This window comes from Protobothrops mucrosquamatus, unplaced genomic scaffold (assembly GCF_001527695.2).
Source record: "Protobothrops mucrosquamatus isolate PMUCROS unplaced genomic scaffold, P.Mucros_1.0 scaffold28, whole genome shotgun sequence".
Taxonomy (NCBI): domain Eukaryota; kingdom Metazoa; phylum Chordata; class Lepidosauria; order Squamata; family Viperidae; genus Protobothrops; species Protobothrops mucrosquamatus.
Window position 1 is genome coordinate 1851075 of NW_015386413.1, and position 14825 is coordinate 1865899.

The 14825-nt window shown below is 42.2% G+C and overlaps 1 protein-coding gene across 1 annotated transcript in view; it reads right to left on the minus strand.

Annotated features, from left to right (window-relative positions):
• VWA8 (von Willebrand factor A domain containing 8) overlaps positions 1-14825 on the minus strand; it is a 105359-nt gene that overhangs the window by 87671 nt on the left and 2863 nt on the right. The window contains exons 2-8 of the mRNA XM_015811056.1: positions 14129-14206; positions 6986-7116; positions 4946-5056; positions 3512-3679; positions 2243-2407; positions 1915-1964; positions 70-178 (exon numbers count right to left, since the gene is read on the minus strand). Of these exons, the coding sequence (XP_015666542.1) occupies positions 70-178; positions 1915-1964; positions 2243-2407; positions 3512-3679; positions 4946-5056; positions 6986-7116; positions 14129-14206 (812 nt within the window). The remainder of the gene's footprint in view (positions 1-69; positions 179-1914; positions 1965-2242; positions 2408-3511; positions 3680-4945; positions 5057-6985; positions 7117-14128; positions 14207-14825) is intronic.

Sequence of the window (14825 nt, forward strand, 5' to 3'; positions counted from 1 at the left end):
GTAACTTTGAACGGTGGCTGAATGATCGGTTGTAAACCGAGGACCCCCTTATAATGGGCACAGACCTACCAGAATCTGCACAGCAGAGGACAAACTGTCTAAGGGGAAATCGGGCAGGCCCAGCGAAGACGATTCTTGGGTGCAGAGAGTCGTGGCAAAGGACAACATCTGCGAGATTCTAGAAATAAATAAAAAAAATCAGTATTAACTTGCCTGGAAGACTTGGCACGCTTGCAATAATTTCAAAGGGCCTTTTAAGGAAGGCAAAGCTTGGTACCGGCAGTCCTCGGCTTACGGCCCGCAATGGAGCCCAAACTTTTCATCGCTAAGCAATGCAGTAAGTGAGTCGTGCCCAATCTTACGTCCTTTTTTTTTTTTTTTTGGCAGTGGTAGCAAAAAGTAACTGAGAATCTCCATAGATACTTTTAAGTACAGTATATTGATTTGAATTAAAAGTTGGTTATTGGAAGTTGGTCTAAGGGGGAAGAGAGCAGAAGACACCACCCCTGAATGAATAGAATAGAATAGAATAGAATAGAATAGAATAGAATAGAGCTGGAAGGGACCTTGGAGGTCTTCTAGTCCAGCCCCCTGCTCAAGCAGGAGAACCTATACCATCTCAGACAGGTGACAGAATAGAATAGAATAGAAAAGAAGAATGACAATAGAATAGAATAGAATAGAATAGAGCTGGAAGGGACCTTGGAGGTCTTCTAGTCCAGCCCTCTGCTCAAGCAGGAGAACCTATACCATCTCAGACAGGTGACTGTCTAGTCTCTTCTTAAAAATCTCCAGTGATGGAGCGCCCACGATTTCTGGTGGCAAGCTGGTTGATTGTCCTCACTGTCAGGAAGTTTCTCCTTAATTCCAGGTTGCTTCTCTCTTTGATCAGTTTCCAACCATTGTTTCTTGTCCTTCCCTTTGGTGCTTTGAAGAATAATGTGTCCCCCCCCTCTTCCTTGTGGCAGCCCCTCAGATACTGGAATGCTGCTATCATGTCTCCCCTATTTCTTCTTTTCTTTAGACTAGCCAGACCCAAGTCCCGCAGCCGTTCTTTGTATGTTTTAGCCTCCAGGCCTTGGATCATCTTAGTTGCTCTTTTCTGAATTTTTTCCAAACTCTCAACATCTTTTTTGTGATGTGGTGACCAAAATTGGCTGCAGTATTCCACCTGTGGTCTTACTAGGGCTTTGTAAAGCGGTACTAATACTTCGCCTGATCTTGATTCTATGCCTGTTTATACAACCCAGGATTGTGTTAGCTTTTTTGGCTGCTGCTGCACACGCCTGGCTCATAGTCAAGTGATTGTCCACTAGGACTCCAAGGTCCCTCTCACAGTCGCTGTTTTTGAGCCAGGTCTCCCCCAATCTGTATTTGTGCCTTTGGTTTTTCCTGCCTAAGTGTAGGACTTTGCTTTTCTCCACGTTGAAACGCATTTTGTTGGATAGGGCCCATTGTTCGAGTTTGTCCAGATCTTTTTGGATCCCGAGTATAAACCCTCCCGTTCCCCACCATCCAGCCGGAGCTGAAGAAGCTTCTGGGATGAGAAGCGAAATGTCTTCAAAGCAAAACCAGAAAGTCCAGTTGCCTCCTGAAAAAAAAAGCACCTCTGGGACAAGCAGCGCCTGCGTGACGGAGAACCTCCGTAGATTTTTTCCCCTCTGTATCTGAATTCAGGGAACTGTGATTTAATTTACCCCAGTTTTCGAAAAAGCTCACACGATTTAAGTCAGAGTGCACCAATTTGCAATACGAATCAGAGTCTCACGCAATCAGAATTTCAGCTCAGCCCGATTCAAGGTTTGAGGTTTGGTTTATTACAGAGTCTGTCATCCTATTCCAAATATTTAAATTCCGAGGCAACTTGAAAGAGGCGTTTCAACCCTTCCGCAGAGATTTAATGTGCCTATTTACCTTTCTGTTGACACGTTCTTTCCAATAAAGTACAGTTGGGAAAGGTGGTCCTGAAACAAAAAAGCATCACAAATCATTGCAGGAATCTTCTTGTGCGAGGATATAACCCAGGATATGATCATTTAGGTTTTAACAGGTTGGATCTGGTTTTATTGCTGACTCAAAAACGCTTCATGTACCAAAGTGCTGAGCTTCGGAAAAATGAAATCGCTTTTAATCTGGAGTACAGCTTTCTTTTTTTTAATTAATTAATGGGTTGGCCATGAAGGAATAGGTGCATTAAGCTGCAGCCAGCCTTTGAAAATTAAAATTTGCAACGTTTACTTACCTTGAAGGGTAGATAATAAACGTCTCTGGCCTGAAACCTAGATCGAAGCGGTGGGTCTAGTGGGTTGCCCACATATCGGGGTACCGGAAGCCCCAGGGCAATCACCCGGAAGTTCTCACTAACTCTAACAATCCTCCAAGAGTCCAGCTCTTCTTTGTCGTGCTCCTAAACACCGAGTAAATAAAATAAAAACTGTTTTTAAATTATTATTATTATTATTATTATTATAATTCAGCAATGGCTTCAGGGGCAGAGAATTCAATTAAGGCATGTACTGATGACGTTACTGAGTTTGCGTAATGAAAGGTCTGCAAGAAAACAAGCAAGCTCAGAGAGCACCAAGGACCCCATAAGCCTCCTCCTCTTCCTCCTCCTCCTCTTCCTCCTCCCCCTCTTCCTCCTCCTCCTCCTCCTCTTCTCCTTCTTCTGCTCCACCTCTTCTTCTCCTCCTCCTCCTCCTCCTCTTTTTCTTCTTCTTCTCCTCCTCCTCCTCCTCCCTTTCTCCTTCTCCAGAAACCCCATGCCCTTGTAATATTGATGATGTTACTCAGTTGGGTAATGAAACATCTGCAAAAAACAACCAAGCTCAGAGAGCACTGAGGACCCCACACTCCTCTTCCTCCTCCCTTCTAGCACTGATGATGTTCCCTAGTTGGGTCATGAAATGCCTGCAAGAAAACCACACAGCACAGAGAGCACCAAAGAACCCACAGTTCTCCCTCCCCTCCTGCCCATCCTCCTCCTCCTCCTTTCCTTCTCCTTCTCTTCCTCCTCTTCCTTCTCCTCAAACCCCAGTCCCTTCTAGCACTGAAGATGTTCCCTAGTCGGGTCATGAAATGCCTGCAAGAAAACATCCAAGCTCAGAGAGCACCAAGGACCCCACACTTCTCCTCCTCCTCCTTAAACCCCACTCCCTTCTAGCCCTGAAGATGTTCCCTAGCTGGGTCACGAAACGCCTGCAAGAAAACATCCAAGCTCAGAGAGAGCTCTTCCTTTCAACCCTTTAGCTACAAATATTCTCCTTTATCGGTCAACGTCAATGCATCCCGAGGGTGCACACGGCGCTAGCGTTCAGGGAGACAGAAGGCAAGGAGAGGCCACTGGGGTTAAAAGCAACCCACGCGGCAAGTCCTGGCTACGTGACAACCTGTAAAATAAACTTTCGGAAAGGTTACGCATTCCTTGGCAACGTTCGTTCGTTGAGATGCATTAAGTCCGCGCAGCCTACTCGGCTGTCAATTTTGAAGGAGCTCCGAGGCGTCTGCTTACCTTCAGCAGTTTATCGTAACGCTCGGCCGACATCAGGAACCGGCCGTCCTCCAGCTGCATTTCCCGGTTCTCCAGCAAGTTGTTCAAGACGGGCAGGACGTTCCGCTCCGCCTTCTCCAGGCCTTCCAGAACCAGGATCCGACCTTCCGTAGCGGCCCGGACCGCACACTTAGGAATCAAAACGAAAATCAGCACCGGGGAGAGGAACAGCCGGGGGTAGTTCACAAAAGGACTTGACAGAGAAGACCTCTGGATCTTATTCAGCTTGCCCCCACCCAGATCGAGAACAGAGGCATTCGTTCGTTCATTCATTCATTCATTCACAGGGGGGTGGACTAGAGGACCTCCAAGGTCCCTTCCAGCTCTATTCTATTCTACTTTATTCTATTCTCCTTCTCTCTTCTCTTTCTCTTTCTCCTATTCTATTCTATTCTATTCTATTCTATTCTATTCCCTTTCTCTATTCTATTCTATTCTATTCTATTCTATTCTATTCTATTCTATTCCCCTTCTCTATTCTATTCTATTCTATTCCATTCCATTCCATATTTTCTATTCTATTCCCTATTCTATTCTATTCTATTCCATTCCATTCCATATTTTCTATTCTATTCCCTATTCTATTCTATTCTATTCTATTCTATTCTATTCTATTCTATTCCATTCCATTCCATATTTTCTATTCTGTTCCCTATTCTATTCTATTCTATTCTATTCTATTCTATTCCATATTTTCTATTCTATTCTATTCTATTCTATTCTATTCTATTCTATTCTATTCTATTCTATTCTATTCTATTCTATTCTATTCTCTATTCTATTCCATTCCATTCCATTCCATTCCATATTTTCTATTCTATTCCCTATTCTATTCCCTATTCTATTCTATTCTATTCTATTCCATATTTTCTATTCTATTCTATTCTATTCTATTCTATTCTATTCTATTCTATTCTATTCTATTCTATTCTATTCCCTATTCTATTCTATTCCATTCCATTCCATATTTTCTATTCTATTCTATTCTATTCTATTCTATTCTATTCTATTCTATTCCATTCCATTCCATTCTATTCTACTCTCTACCCTACTCTACTCTATTCTCAATTGCGCAACTAAAAGCTACCATTTTCCTTTCAAAAAATTTGCGACATACAAAATTGTTTCCCACCAAGATGAAACTCCTCCCCCCCCCCCGATTTATCTAGCTAAGGTTGTGCTCCGCTGATTCAGAATAAGGCAACAGCGTTTAAAACACGACTTGCTTCCGGCTCTTGCCACAGATTTCAAGCCGTTGCCTCTAAAACGTCGAAGCGATACAGCTGTTCTTCCAACAGTGAAATCCGACAGGTGGACCGGTCAGTCTCTACAGGTGAATCCTTTGGGTTTATAGCAAAGAAATCCTGAAGGGCAAAAGTGAGTTTTGCTACTCACTTGATCAATGTAGAAGGCAGTGCCAGCTCGGATCTCCCGTCGCTGTTTGAGATCGGTTTCGGTCGTGTCTCTGGAAAGGGCCATATATTCCACCTCTCTTTTGGTCAGTTCCTACAGAAAGTGGGATTTTATTGGACGAGGCAAATATTGATAAGCTGCGGAATTTAACCCCAAATTATTCCACGCAGCTCAAGCCCAAACCGCCACTGAATGGAAGGAAATCTAAGGCTGAAGAAACTAGTTGCAGGAATTGAGTACGTCTAGTTTCACGAAAAGAAGGACTAGGGGTGACATGATAGCCAGGGTTCCAATATTTGGGGGGGGCTGTCACAGAGAAGAAGGGGGTCAACCTATTCTCCTGAAAGCAGAACAAGAATCAACGGATGGATATAAATCAAGCAGAAAACCAACCAGGAACTAAGGAGAAACTTCCTGACAGTGAGAACAATTAACCAGTGGAACAACCTGCCTCCAGAAGCAGTGAATGATCCAACAATGGAAGTTTTTAAGAAGAGACTGGACGGCCATTTGTCCGAAATTGTATAGGGTTTCCTGCCTGAGCAGGGGGTTGGACTAGATGACCTCCAAGGTCCCTTCCAACTTTATTATTATTATTATTATTACTATTATTACTACTACTACTACTACTACTACTACTACTACTACTACTACTACTACTACTACTACTATTATTATTATTATTATTATTATTATTATTATTATTATTATTACCAAGAAAGTAAGGTTGCTTCCTGAAAAAACACCTTTGGGACAACCAAGATCTGGATGATTGACAATCGCCATCAACATTTAGTTTCCTGCATGCAAAATTATCCTCATGCAAGAAGCTTCTCTTGGATTTGGGGGAAAAAAATAGCTGACTAGGGAATTCTGGGAGTTGGTCCAGACATCTTAAAGTTGCCAAAGGGTGAGAAATGTAATTCTGATGAAAATCTCCCCAAACCCGATGGTGGGATTCAGCCAGTTCACACCACTTCAGCAGAACCGGTAGCTAATGTTTTGTTGCCCAGCAGGCCCGGAACGGACTTCCGGAAGCGGGATCCACACAGAGAACCAGTTGTTCAGCTATTTGAATCCTACCACTGGGTACATGGATAGATGGATAGATGGATAGATGGATAGATAGATAGATAGATAGATAGATAGATAGATAGATAGATAGATAGATAGATAGATAGATAGATAGATAGATAGATAGATAGATAGATAGACAGACAGACAGACAGATAGATGAGATAGATAGCAGACAGATATAGATATAGATAGATAGATAGACAGACAGACAGACAGACAGATAGATATAGATGATATAGATAGATAGAATAGATTAATAGATAGATGATAAATAGAGATAGATAGATGATAAGAGATAGAGATAGATGAGATAGAAGATAGACAGAGATAGATAGATAGATAGATAGATAGATAGATAGATAGATAGATAGATAGATAGATAGATAGATAGATAGATAGATAGATAGAGATATAGATAGATAGACACTGATAGAGATAGAAACTGGACAGCCATTTGTCCGAAATGGTATAGGGTTTCCTGCCTGAGCAGGGGGTTGGACTAGATGACCTCCAAGGTCCTTTCTAACTTTATCATTATTATTATTATTATTATTATTATTATTATTATTATTATTATTAGATATAGATGATATAGATAGATATAGATTAGATAGATAGATAGATAGATAGAAAGAAAGAAAGAAAGAAAGAAAGAAAGAAAGAAAGAAAGAAAGAAAGAAAGAAAAAAAGAAAGAAAGAAAGAAAGATACAGTGGTCACATACAGCTGGTTCACACCACTTCGGCAGAACCAGTAGCTAATGTTTTGTTGCCCAGCAGGCCCAGAATGGAAGCGGCATCCATGCAGAGAACCGGTTGTTCCCATATTTGAATCCCACCACTGGATGGATGGATGGATGGATAGATAGAACGGACTTCCGGAAGTAGCATCCACGCAGAGAACCGGCTGTTCCCCTATTTGAATCCCACCACTGCCCAAACCTTACCAGGTATTGCATGGCAATCGAACGCCGAAGCGGTCCCGGAGGTCCAATCAAGAAAACATCTTGCCCCAGGAGATCCTTCTGCATGATCCATCTTAGGTGCTGGATCACAGACTGAGCCAGGGAATCTGAAACTGAATGCAAGGACGGTCGCGTGAACTTTTGTCCAATTTCAGGAAATTTTAAAGAATCTATTTTCTATTCTGGCACTGATGCTGGTTTTTCTCTTCCTCAATTTGCCTTTTTTTTTAAGCTTACCCTTTCAAAGGTCACTGGACCTTCTAGTTCCATATAGATTGCGTGCCCAATCGTGTTCGAGTCCAATTAATTTAATAAAATATAGCGTGGGTAATGTCTAGAGCAGGGGTCTTCAAACTTGGCCACTTTAAGACTTGTGAACTTCAACTCCCAGAATTCTTCAGCCAGGCATGCTGGCTGAGGAATTCTGGGAGTTGAAGTCCACAAGTCATAAAAGGGTCATAGTTCCCTCACGCTGGTTGAGGAATTCTGGGAGTTGAAGTCCACAAGTCATAAAGGGGTCACAGTTCCCTCACGCTGGCTGAGGAATTCTGGGAGTTGAAGTCCACAAGTCTTAAAGTGGCCAAGTTTGAAGATCTCTGCTCTAGAGGGTTGGCTTTAAATTGCGGGGGTGGGGGGAATACAGGCAGTCCTCAAGTTACAACAGCTCATTTAGTGACCATCCAAAGTTACAACAGCACTGGAAAAAAGTGACTTATGACCGTTTTTCAGACTCACAACCATTGCAGCATTCCCCCATGGTCACGTGATCAAAATCCGGACGCTTGGCCACTGACATGTACTTATGACTGTTGCAGTGTCCCGGACTCCCGTGATCTCCTGATGAGCAAAGTCAAAGGGGAAGCCGGATTCATTTAATGACCGCATTACTGACTTAACAACTGCAGTGACCGGCTTAACAACTGTGGCCAGGAAGGTCGTTAAATGGGGCAAATCTCACTTAACGACTGTCTCGCTCAGCCACATAAATTGAAGGGCTCAATTGTGGTCGTAAGTAGAGGACGACCCGGAGGACCAAATTCATGACCTTCTGTTAAGTTTGTCCTCGGCTTACGAGCGCAATTGAGCCCGACGTTTCTGTTGCTAAGTGAGACCTTTGTTGAGTGAGTTTTGCCCCTTTTTACGACCTTCCTTGCCCAGGTTGTTAAGTGAATCACTGCAGTTGTTAAGTCAGTAACACGGTTGTTAAGTGAATCCGGCTTCCCCATGGACTTTGCTTGTCAGAAGGTCGCAAAAGGGAGACACTGCAACCGCCACAAGTACATGCCAGTTGCCAAGCCTCTGAATTTTGATCACGTGACCCGTGGGGGATGCTGCAAGGGCTGTCAGCGTGAAAAACGTCGTACGTTACTTTTTTTCCGTGCTGTGTCACTTCGAACGGAACGAAACCGACTGTTTTAAGTAGAGGACCGTTTGTATCCTTCGTTTCGTATAAAAATAACTTTCAGACTCTGTTGAACTTCTTTCTCCTTGCTACTCTAGGTAAGTGCTTGACCTCCTCTTTGGACAAAGCCGGCCCGTTTGCACGGACGATCCTCCATCTCTGCAACAGATTTGCTATTGTTGAAGGAAAAGTCTTCATCAGGGTTCGGTCCAAGCCGGGGATGAACAAAATGGAGACTGCTTTAGAAAGAAGGTTGCAGTTTATTGAAGAGGAGAGCCAGACAGAAAGATGGCTCTGGAAGAAAAAAAAAAGAGTGAGAGCACATGTAGGGAGTGGGTTTTTATACCCTCTGGAGCAGTGGTTCTCAACCTGTGGGTCGGGACCCCATTTGGGGTCGATCGACCATTTCATGGGGGTCGCCAAGCAAGGCTGTCTGCCATTTTTTTTGTCCGCCATTTTTTTTGTCTGCCATTTTTTCCCCTTTTCCGGCGGGTGCCTTACCTCCCTTGAGCTGGGCCAGCTGGTGGTCGGCCTGCTCCGTCTCTGCCGCTTGCCAGCTACGCCTCGGCCGGCGCAGGGGGCGGAAACACGCATGCGCAATGCTCCCGGGAAGGGAAAGTCCTCGACGTACGACCGGTTGGGTAGTCCTCGACTTACGACCGGTTTAGTCCTCGACTTACGACCGGTTTAGTCCTCGACTTACGACCGGTTGGGGTCGCGGCATTAAAAAGGTTGAGAACCACTGCTCTGGATCCTTTTGTTTGGAGTTGTTTCCTGTTCCTGTTTGAGGCTTTGTATTTCCTGTGTCATGTATTGTGACCTGTGTCCCTTTGGCATCTGTGAGTTCATCCTATTATGTCCTGTCTTAGACTTTGGGTGGGGTATGTAGATTTTAGGTCTTTATCTTCTTAATCTTCTAGCTGGGGGCCTCCAACCTTCCTGGATTATTTACATCTGCATTTCTACAGAGCTGATTTCTGCTTGGGGGAGGGAGACTTGGGGCTATTAAGAAAACTGGGCATGCTTTTCTGCCTCTTTAAGATCCTTTGAGGAAATATATTTTTCTGCCCTTTTAATATTTCCTTCTCTGGGGAGGGGGGGGGCTGACTTCCCACACTATCATACTGTTTTCCACGGACTGCATGAAAACTAACTCTCCATTTATTTATTTGTGGCGATGCCCTTCCTTTCCCACGGTGAACTTCTTCCCTGCTGGGCAGAAGCAGCTGCGAGGGAAAAAGATCACGGATACGATGAAATCGGGAATCGCATTCTGTGGGCAGGAACCAAGGAACGGAGTGTGTCACCCTCAGGAAACAAGTATACAACTTCAGTAGAGTAAAGGGGAAAGAAAAACAAAACAACAACCGAAGAACAGGAGACTGGGTAAGAGTGCAATCCTTAGGAGTGTGGAAAGGGCTTTTGTGCGAATTGCAAATGCACAACGGCAAATACACACGTTTACCCTGTCGGAAAGCCCTACGTCCCAGGATTGCGTAGAGCACCTGAAAGAGGTTCTCACGACAAATGTGAATTATAGCTTACAACAGTGACCGTTCAAAGTTACAACGGCAGCGGAAAAAGGGACTTAGGTCTATTTTTCACACTTGCGACCGTTGCAGTATCCCCACGGTCACGTGTTTTACATTCAGATGCTTGGCAGCTGACTCATACTTATGACCGTTTTAATGTCCCCTTCTGACAGGCAAGGTCGACGGGGGAAGCCGGAATTCACTTAACAACCGAGTTACGAATTTAACAAGTGATTAACAAAGGCAACGAGAAAAGTTTGTAAAATGGGGCAAAATTCACTTAACAAATGTCTCGCTTAGCAGCGTAAATTTTGAGCTCAATCTACATACCCCACCCAAACTCTAAAACAGGACATAATAGGATTTACCCACAGATGCCAAAGGGGCACAGACTCAGGTCAAAGTACATGATACAGGAAATACAAAGCCTCAAACAGGAACAGGAAACAGCTCCAAACAAAAGCCCAAGAGGGTATAAAAACCCACTCCCTATTACATGTGCTCGCTCTTTTCTTCCAGAGCCATCTTTCTGTCTGGCTCTCCTCTTCAATAAACTACAACCTTCTTTCTAAAGCAGTCTCCGTTTTATTTATTCCCAGCTTGGACCGGACCCTGATGAAGATTTTTCCTTCAACAGATTTTTCCTTCAACCAGATTCCTTCCACCACAATCACACAAGTCACCTGCTCTCCTGCTAGATGATCCTCAACATCACACTACACGACAAGATCCGATATCGAATACCGAAGACATAAGACCCTGGAGGCAGAGATATTCCACGACTCAAGCAACAGATCAATAGTAAACCCAATCCGGTTTGAGAAATTGATCTGCCTCCATACCCACTCTGAGCTTCTTGGAATCTAGTAAGATTCATTAACCTTCAGAGGTTCATCAACATCACCACCTAATCAACCAATTAGAAAACGGGATGGGATTTCCAACACTATAATAGCGAATTTCTTTTCAAAAGTTAGTGACACTAAGATTAAACTGCCCAACTGACAAATGCCTTAAGAGCAGACCTAAATTTTGGTTTGATTTGATGAAGTGCTTCAGACCCACCCTTTTTTCCTCAATTATTATTGGTCCTCAATAATTATTTATTTTAGTATTTATTAAATTTGTTTGCCGTTCATCTCTCCACAAGGATGACTCGGGATGGCTTTTACGAAGCCTATGTGACTCTGTATATTATAAGATAATTCTCAACTGTGGGTCATGTCTCTTAATCTGAATTTCCAGCTTCAGGGCTTTGTAGACGGTGAGACGACATCAGAAATCTTAACTCTGGCCTTAATCTAGCAGATTTTTAAATTGCTAAAGGAGTTGCAACTCTAATAGAAATCTTTTTTTTTTTTTTTGCAATATAACCGAATGTTGCTAGTAAATTAGTACGTTTAGTTCGTTCTATTTTAGCTATAATTTGAAGAAAAGAAATTGGATCGCACTTAAGAAAGGCCTAAAATAGAAACTAAATTTAAAACGATCTTTCAGGAAGAACAGAACATAAAGGAGACAAATACTGTTCTGAAAACAAGAATATTCCAAAATCTGAAGGAGATAGCCGGTTAAACCCCCAAATGCATTTGTGGCTTTCTACTTATCTTCATTTACCTAATATTTAGTCTAGAACTTTAATCCTTTGTTTGCGTCTAACAGAACGGCTTCTAGGCACCGCTTAAGGTCACAAATATTTAGTTGAGCTTATTTATAGAATTCACCAATGCAGCTAAGGACAGTAAAAATGTTTCTTCTTTCAGCTGTTCTTCTATGTATTTTATCTTGTTTCATTTCAACAGCCCTCCTGCTCTCTCTCCACTCTTCAGAAATCTTGGTGTTTGTTTTGTAAAAAAATCATTTTAAGAAAAGTCGCGATAACAATTCTCCTTGCTTTAAACATCACAGAGAATTAGATCCGATTAGAAACATTTTATTTGCAAATGGACCTCAGCGAAGCGCAAACCAAAATCAAACTGGAAACACATAAAATACATTTAATGTAACTAAGCCTTGCATTAAATAAACACAGGTCATGCAAAACTAAAACTTAAAATTGACACAAACTTCCAGGTCCCCCCACCGTAAAACCATGATTTTTGTTGTTGTTGTTAAAATCATTACCACCAGTCTTGATTTTGATATTTAAGCATCCAGCATTTAAAACAAATTCTTCAGTTTTTCTCTCTGATATTACGCTGCGTTATAAACGCAGAAATAGATATTAAAATTTCCCTGAACCACAAGGATAAACCACCCAAAAAAGCTTAGTATATCTATCTTAAAATTCCACTCATGGTATCGGATTCAACTTGAATCAAAGCTATTCCGTTTTTATCATTATGGGTAAATTGGTGGAGCAAACGCCAATAAAGTTAATTATTTTTGAAAGTGGTAATTGTGCTCCATCTCTATAAATGGGTGTTGTGTGAACGCTTTGCCTCTAAATTGTCGTGCAAAAAATAGATCTATGTGATCGCTAGGAACTGAAAACAATTTGATAGCACATAATCAATAAAAATCTATCCCTAAAATCTTATTGTATGGTAAAAAAAATTGGCTGCCGAGACGAGGTAAATAAATAACTCTTGACCAGTATTCATTTTGTTGAGTGTGCTCTCTACAGGACCGTGAAAATCTTAAAAGCTACTCTTTGCCAATTTTCAGCCACTGTTTTGCGAGCCATCGTCTCTGCATTAAAGAAATTGCTAATCTCTGTAATTTTGTTTATGAGAGATTACGAGGAAATGGTGATTTGAACAGTCACATTTTTTTTAAAAAAGTGACCTGTGAGTAAATGGGTAGAAATTTTTTTTGCAATGCACTATATAACTAATACAATTGCCTGCTTTAATTCGATGGGATTGTTAGAAGTATTAATTATCGTATCCATCCAAAAAGGATAGGTCACTTAGATGGGGATTACAAAGCTTACTTTAAGTTGTAGCTATGGTGGGAATAAAACAACTAAGAGGGTTTGGTCGGAGTCCAAAATGCAACATTTCATTTAGTGACCGTTCCAAGTTACGACGGAACTGAAAAAAGTGACTTATGATCATTTTTCACACAGCCACTGCAGCACCCCCGGGGTTATGTGATTTACAATCGGACACTTGGCAACTGACTCGTACTTATGACGGTTGCAGGGTCCTGGGGGTCACATGATCCCCTTTTGTGAACTTCTGATGAGCAAAGTCAACGGGGGAAACAGGATTCGCTTAACGACCGCCTTACTGACTCTTAACAACTGCAGGGATTCACTTGTGACAAGAACGGTCGTAAAATGGGGCAAAAGTCACTTAACCAACGTCTCACTTAACATCAAAAATGGGAGGGCTCAACTGTGGTCGTTAAACCGAGGACAACCTGCACCGAATGAAAATTTGTGGAGCAAATGCGTATTGAACCCAGTTGTGTCGTGTTATTTATTTGTTGCATTTTTTTTTCATCCTGTCTTCTCTCCGAGGCGTTCTGAGACGGAGTTTGGTGACCAGCTGAATATTGTTTGGTCAATGTTATTTATGGTGGAACATCATTTCTGACATACTGATTTTCTCTGCACCAAGGATTATGCAATAAAATGTATTCAGCTAGACCAGTGCTAGGCAACCTTGGCTCTTTTATGACTCGTGGACTTCAACTCCCAGAATTCCTGAGCCAGCCATGCTGAGGGGAAAGGGAGAGGTTTCCAAGCTGAGCCATGCTGGCTCAGAAATTCTGGGAGTTGAAGTCCACGAGTCATAAAAGACCCAAGGTTGCCTACTCCTGGACTAGACTTTTACTTAGAGCCGTGGTGGCGAACCTATGGCATGGGTGCCAGAGGCAGCACTCGGAGCCCTCTCTGTGGGCATGCGCACCGTCGCCCCAGTCCTAGGCCTTCAGCTGGGTTTTATAAAACCTTTTCGCTTTAGGCCTCCGCCACCGTGTACAAAAAAAAAAAGGTTCAATCAGTCAATTTCAACTTCTCACGGGAAAAAAAAAAGATCTTGCAAAGTTGGAATTGATTGATCGAACTTTTTAGTCCCACCCAGTCTGCTGTTACCACCGCAGCCATGCCCAGCCAATGGCCCATGCCCACCCGGCACCCGCCGATGCATAAGTGGGTTTTGGGTTGCAGTTTGGGCACTCGGTCTCTAAAAGGTTCGCCATCACTGACTTAGAGCTTAATTTTAAGATAATACTGCTTCTTACTGTAGTTCACTGGGACCAGTTCTGGGTTTTGGGGCTTTCTGAGTTTGTAGGATATGTCTCCGATATTAACAGTATCACCTGAAAGAGAGAAATAATACGGTAGTTATTTATCGTTGCTTACATATAGGCAGAAACACACACTTTTTCTCTCTGTTGTCCATCTAATATGTAATAGTAATAATAATAATAATAATAATAATAATAATAATAATAATAATAATAATAAATATTATTTATTATTATTATTACTGCAAATATACATTGAAAAGAAGGGAAGTCCACTCTTAAAAAAAATTGTCAGTGTTGTAATTTCAACAGCTATTCAGTAAGAAACATGCTAAAAGGTCAAAATATATTGCAAAGTGTCTTGCTTAAAAAAAAGGCTTGGCGAAAGACAAATACAGTATGGACAGCTGGGACCACAATAAAAATAAAGAGGGAAAATCGTGCCAGGTTTATCCGTAATCTTTCCTAACGACGTTGATTTGAGCGCTTGTTCCAGTAAAAAAATCAATATCAACGTCTCCATGCATTTTATTTGAGAGGTTATATTACGCCATTATGTCCAGGCTGAAACCTGGGGGAGTGATAAGTTTAAAATAGGTTTAGTTTTCCATTATGGAAAGCGAGCGTTTATTCCACACAATTAGAAACACGGCAATTGGGACTGGAATTTGGGTCGCTAGGCAATGCGGTC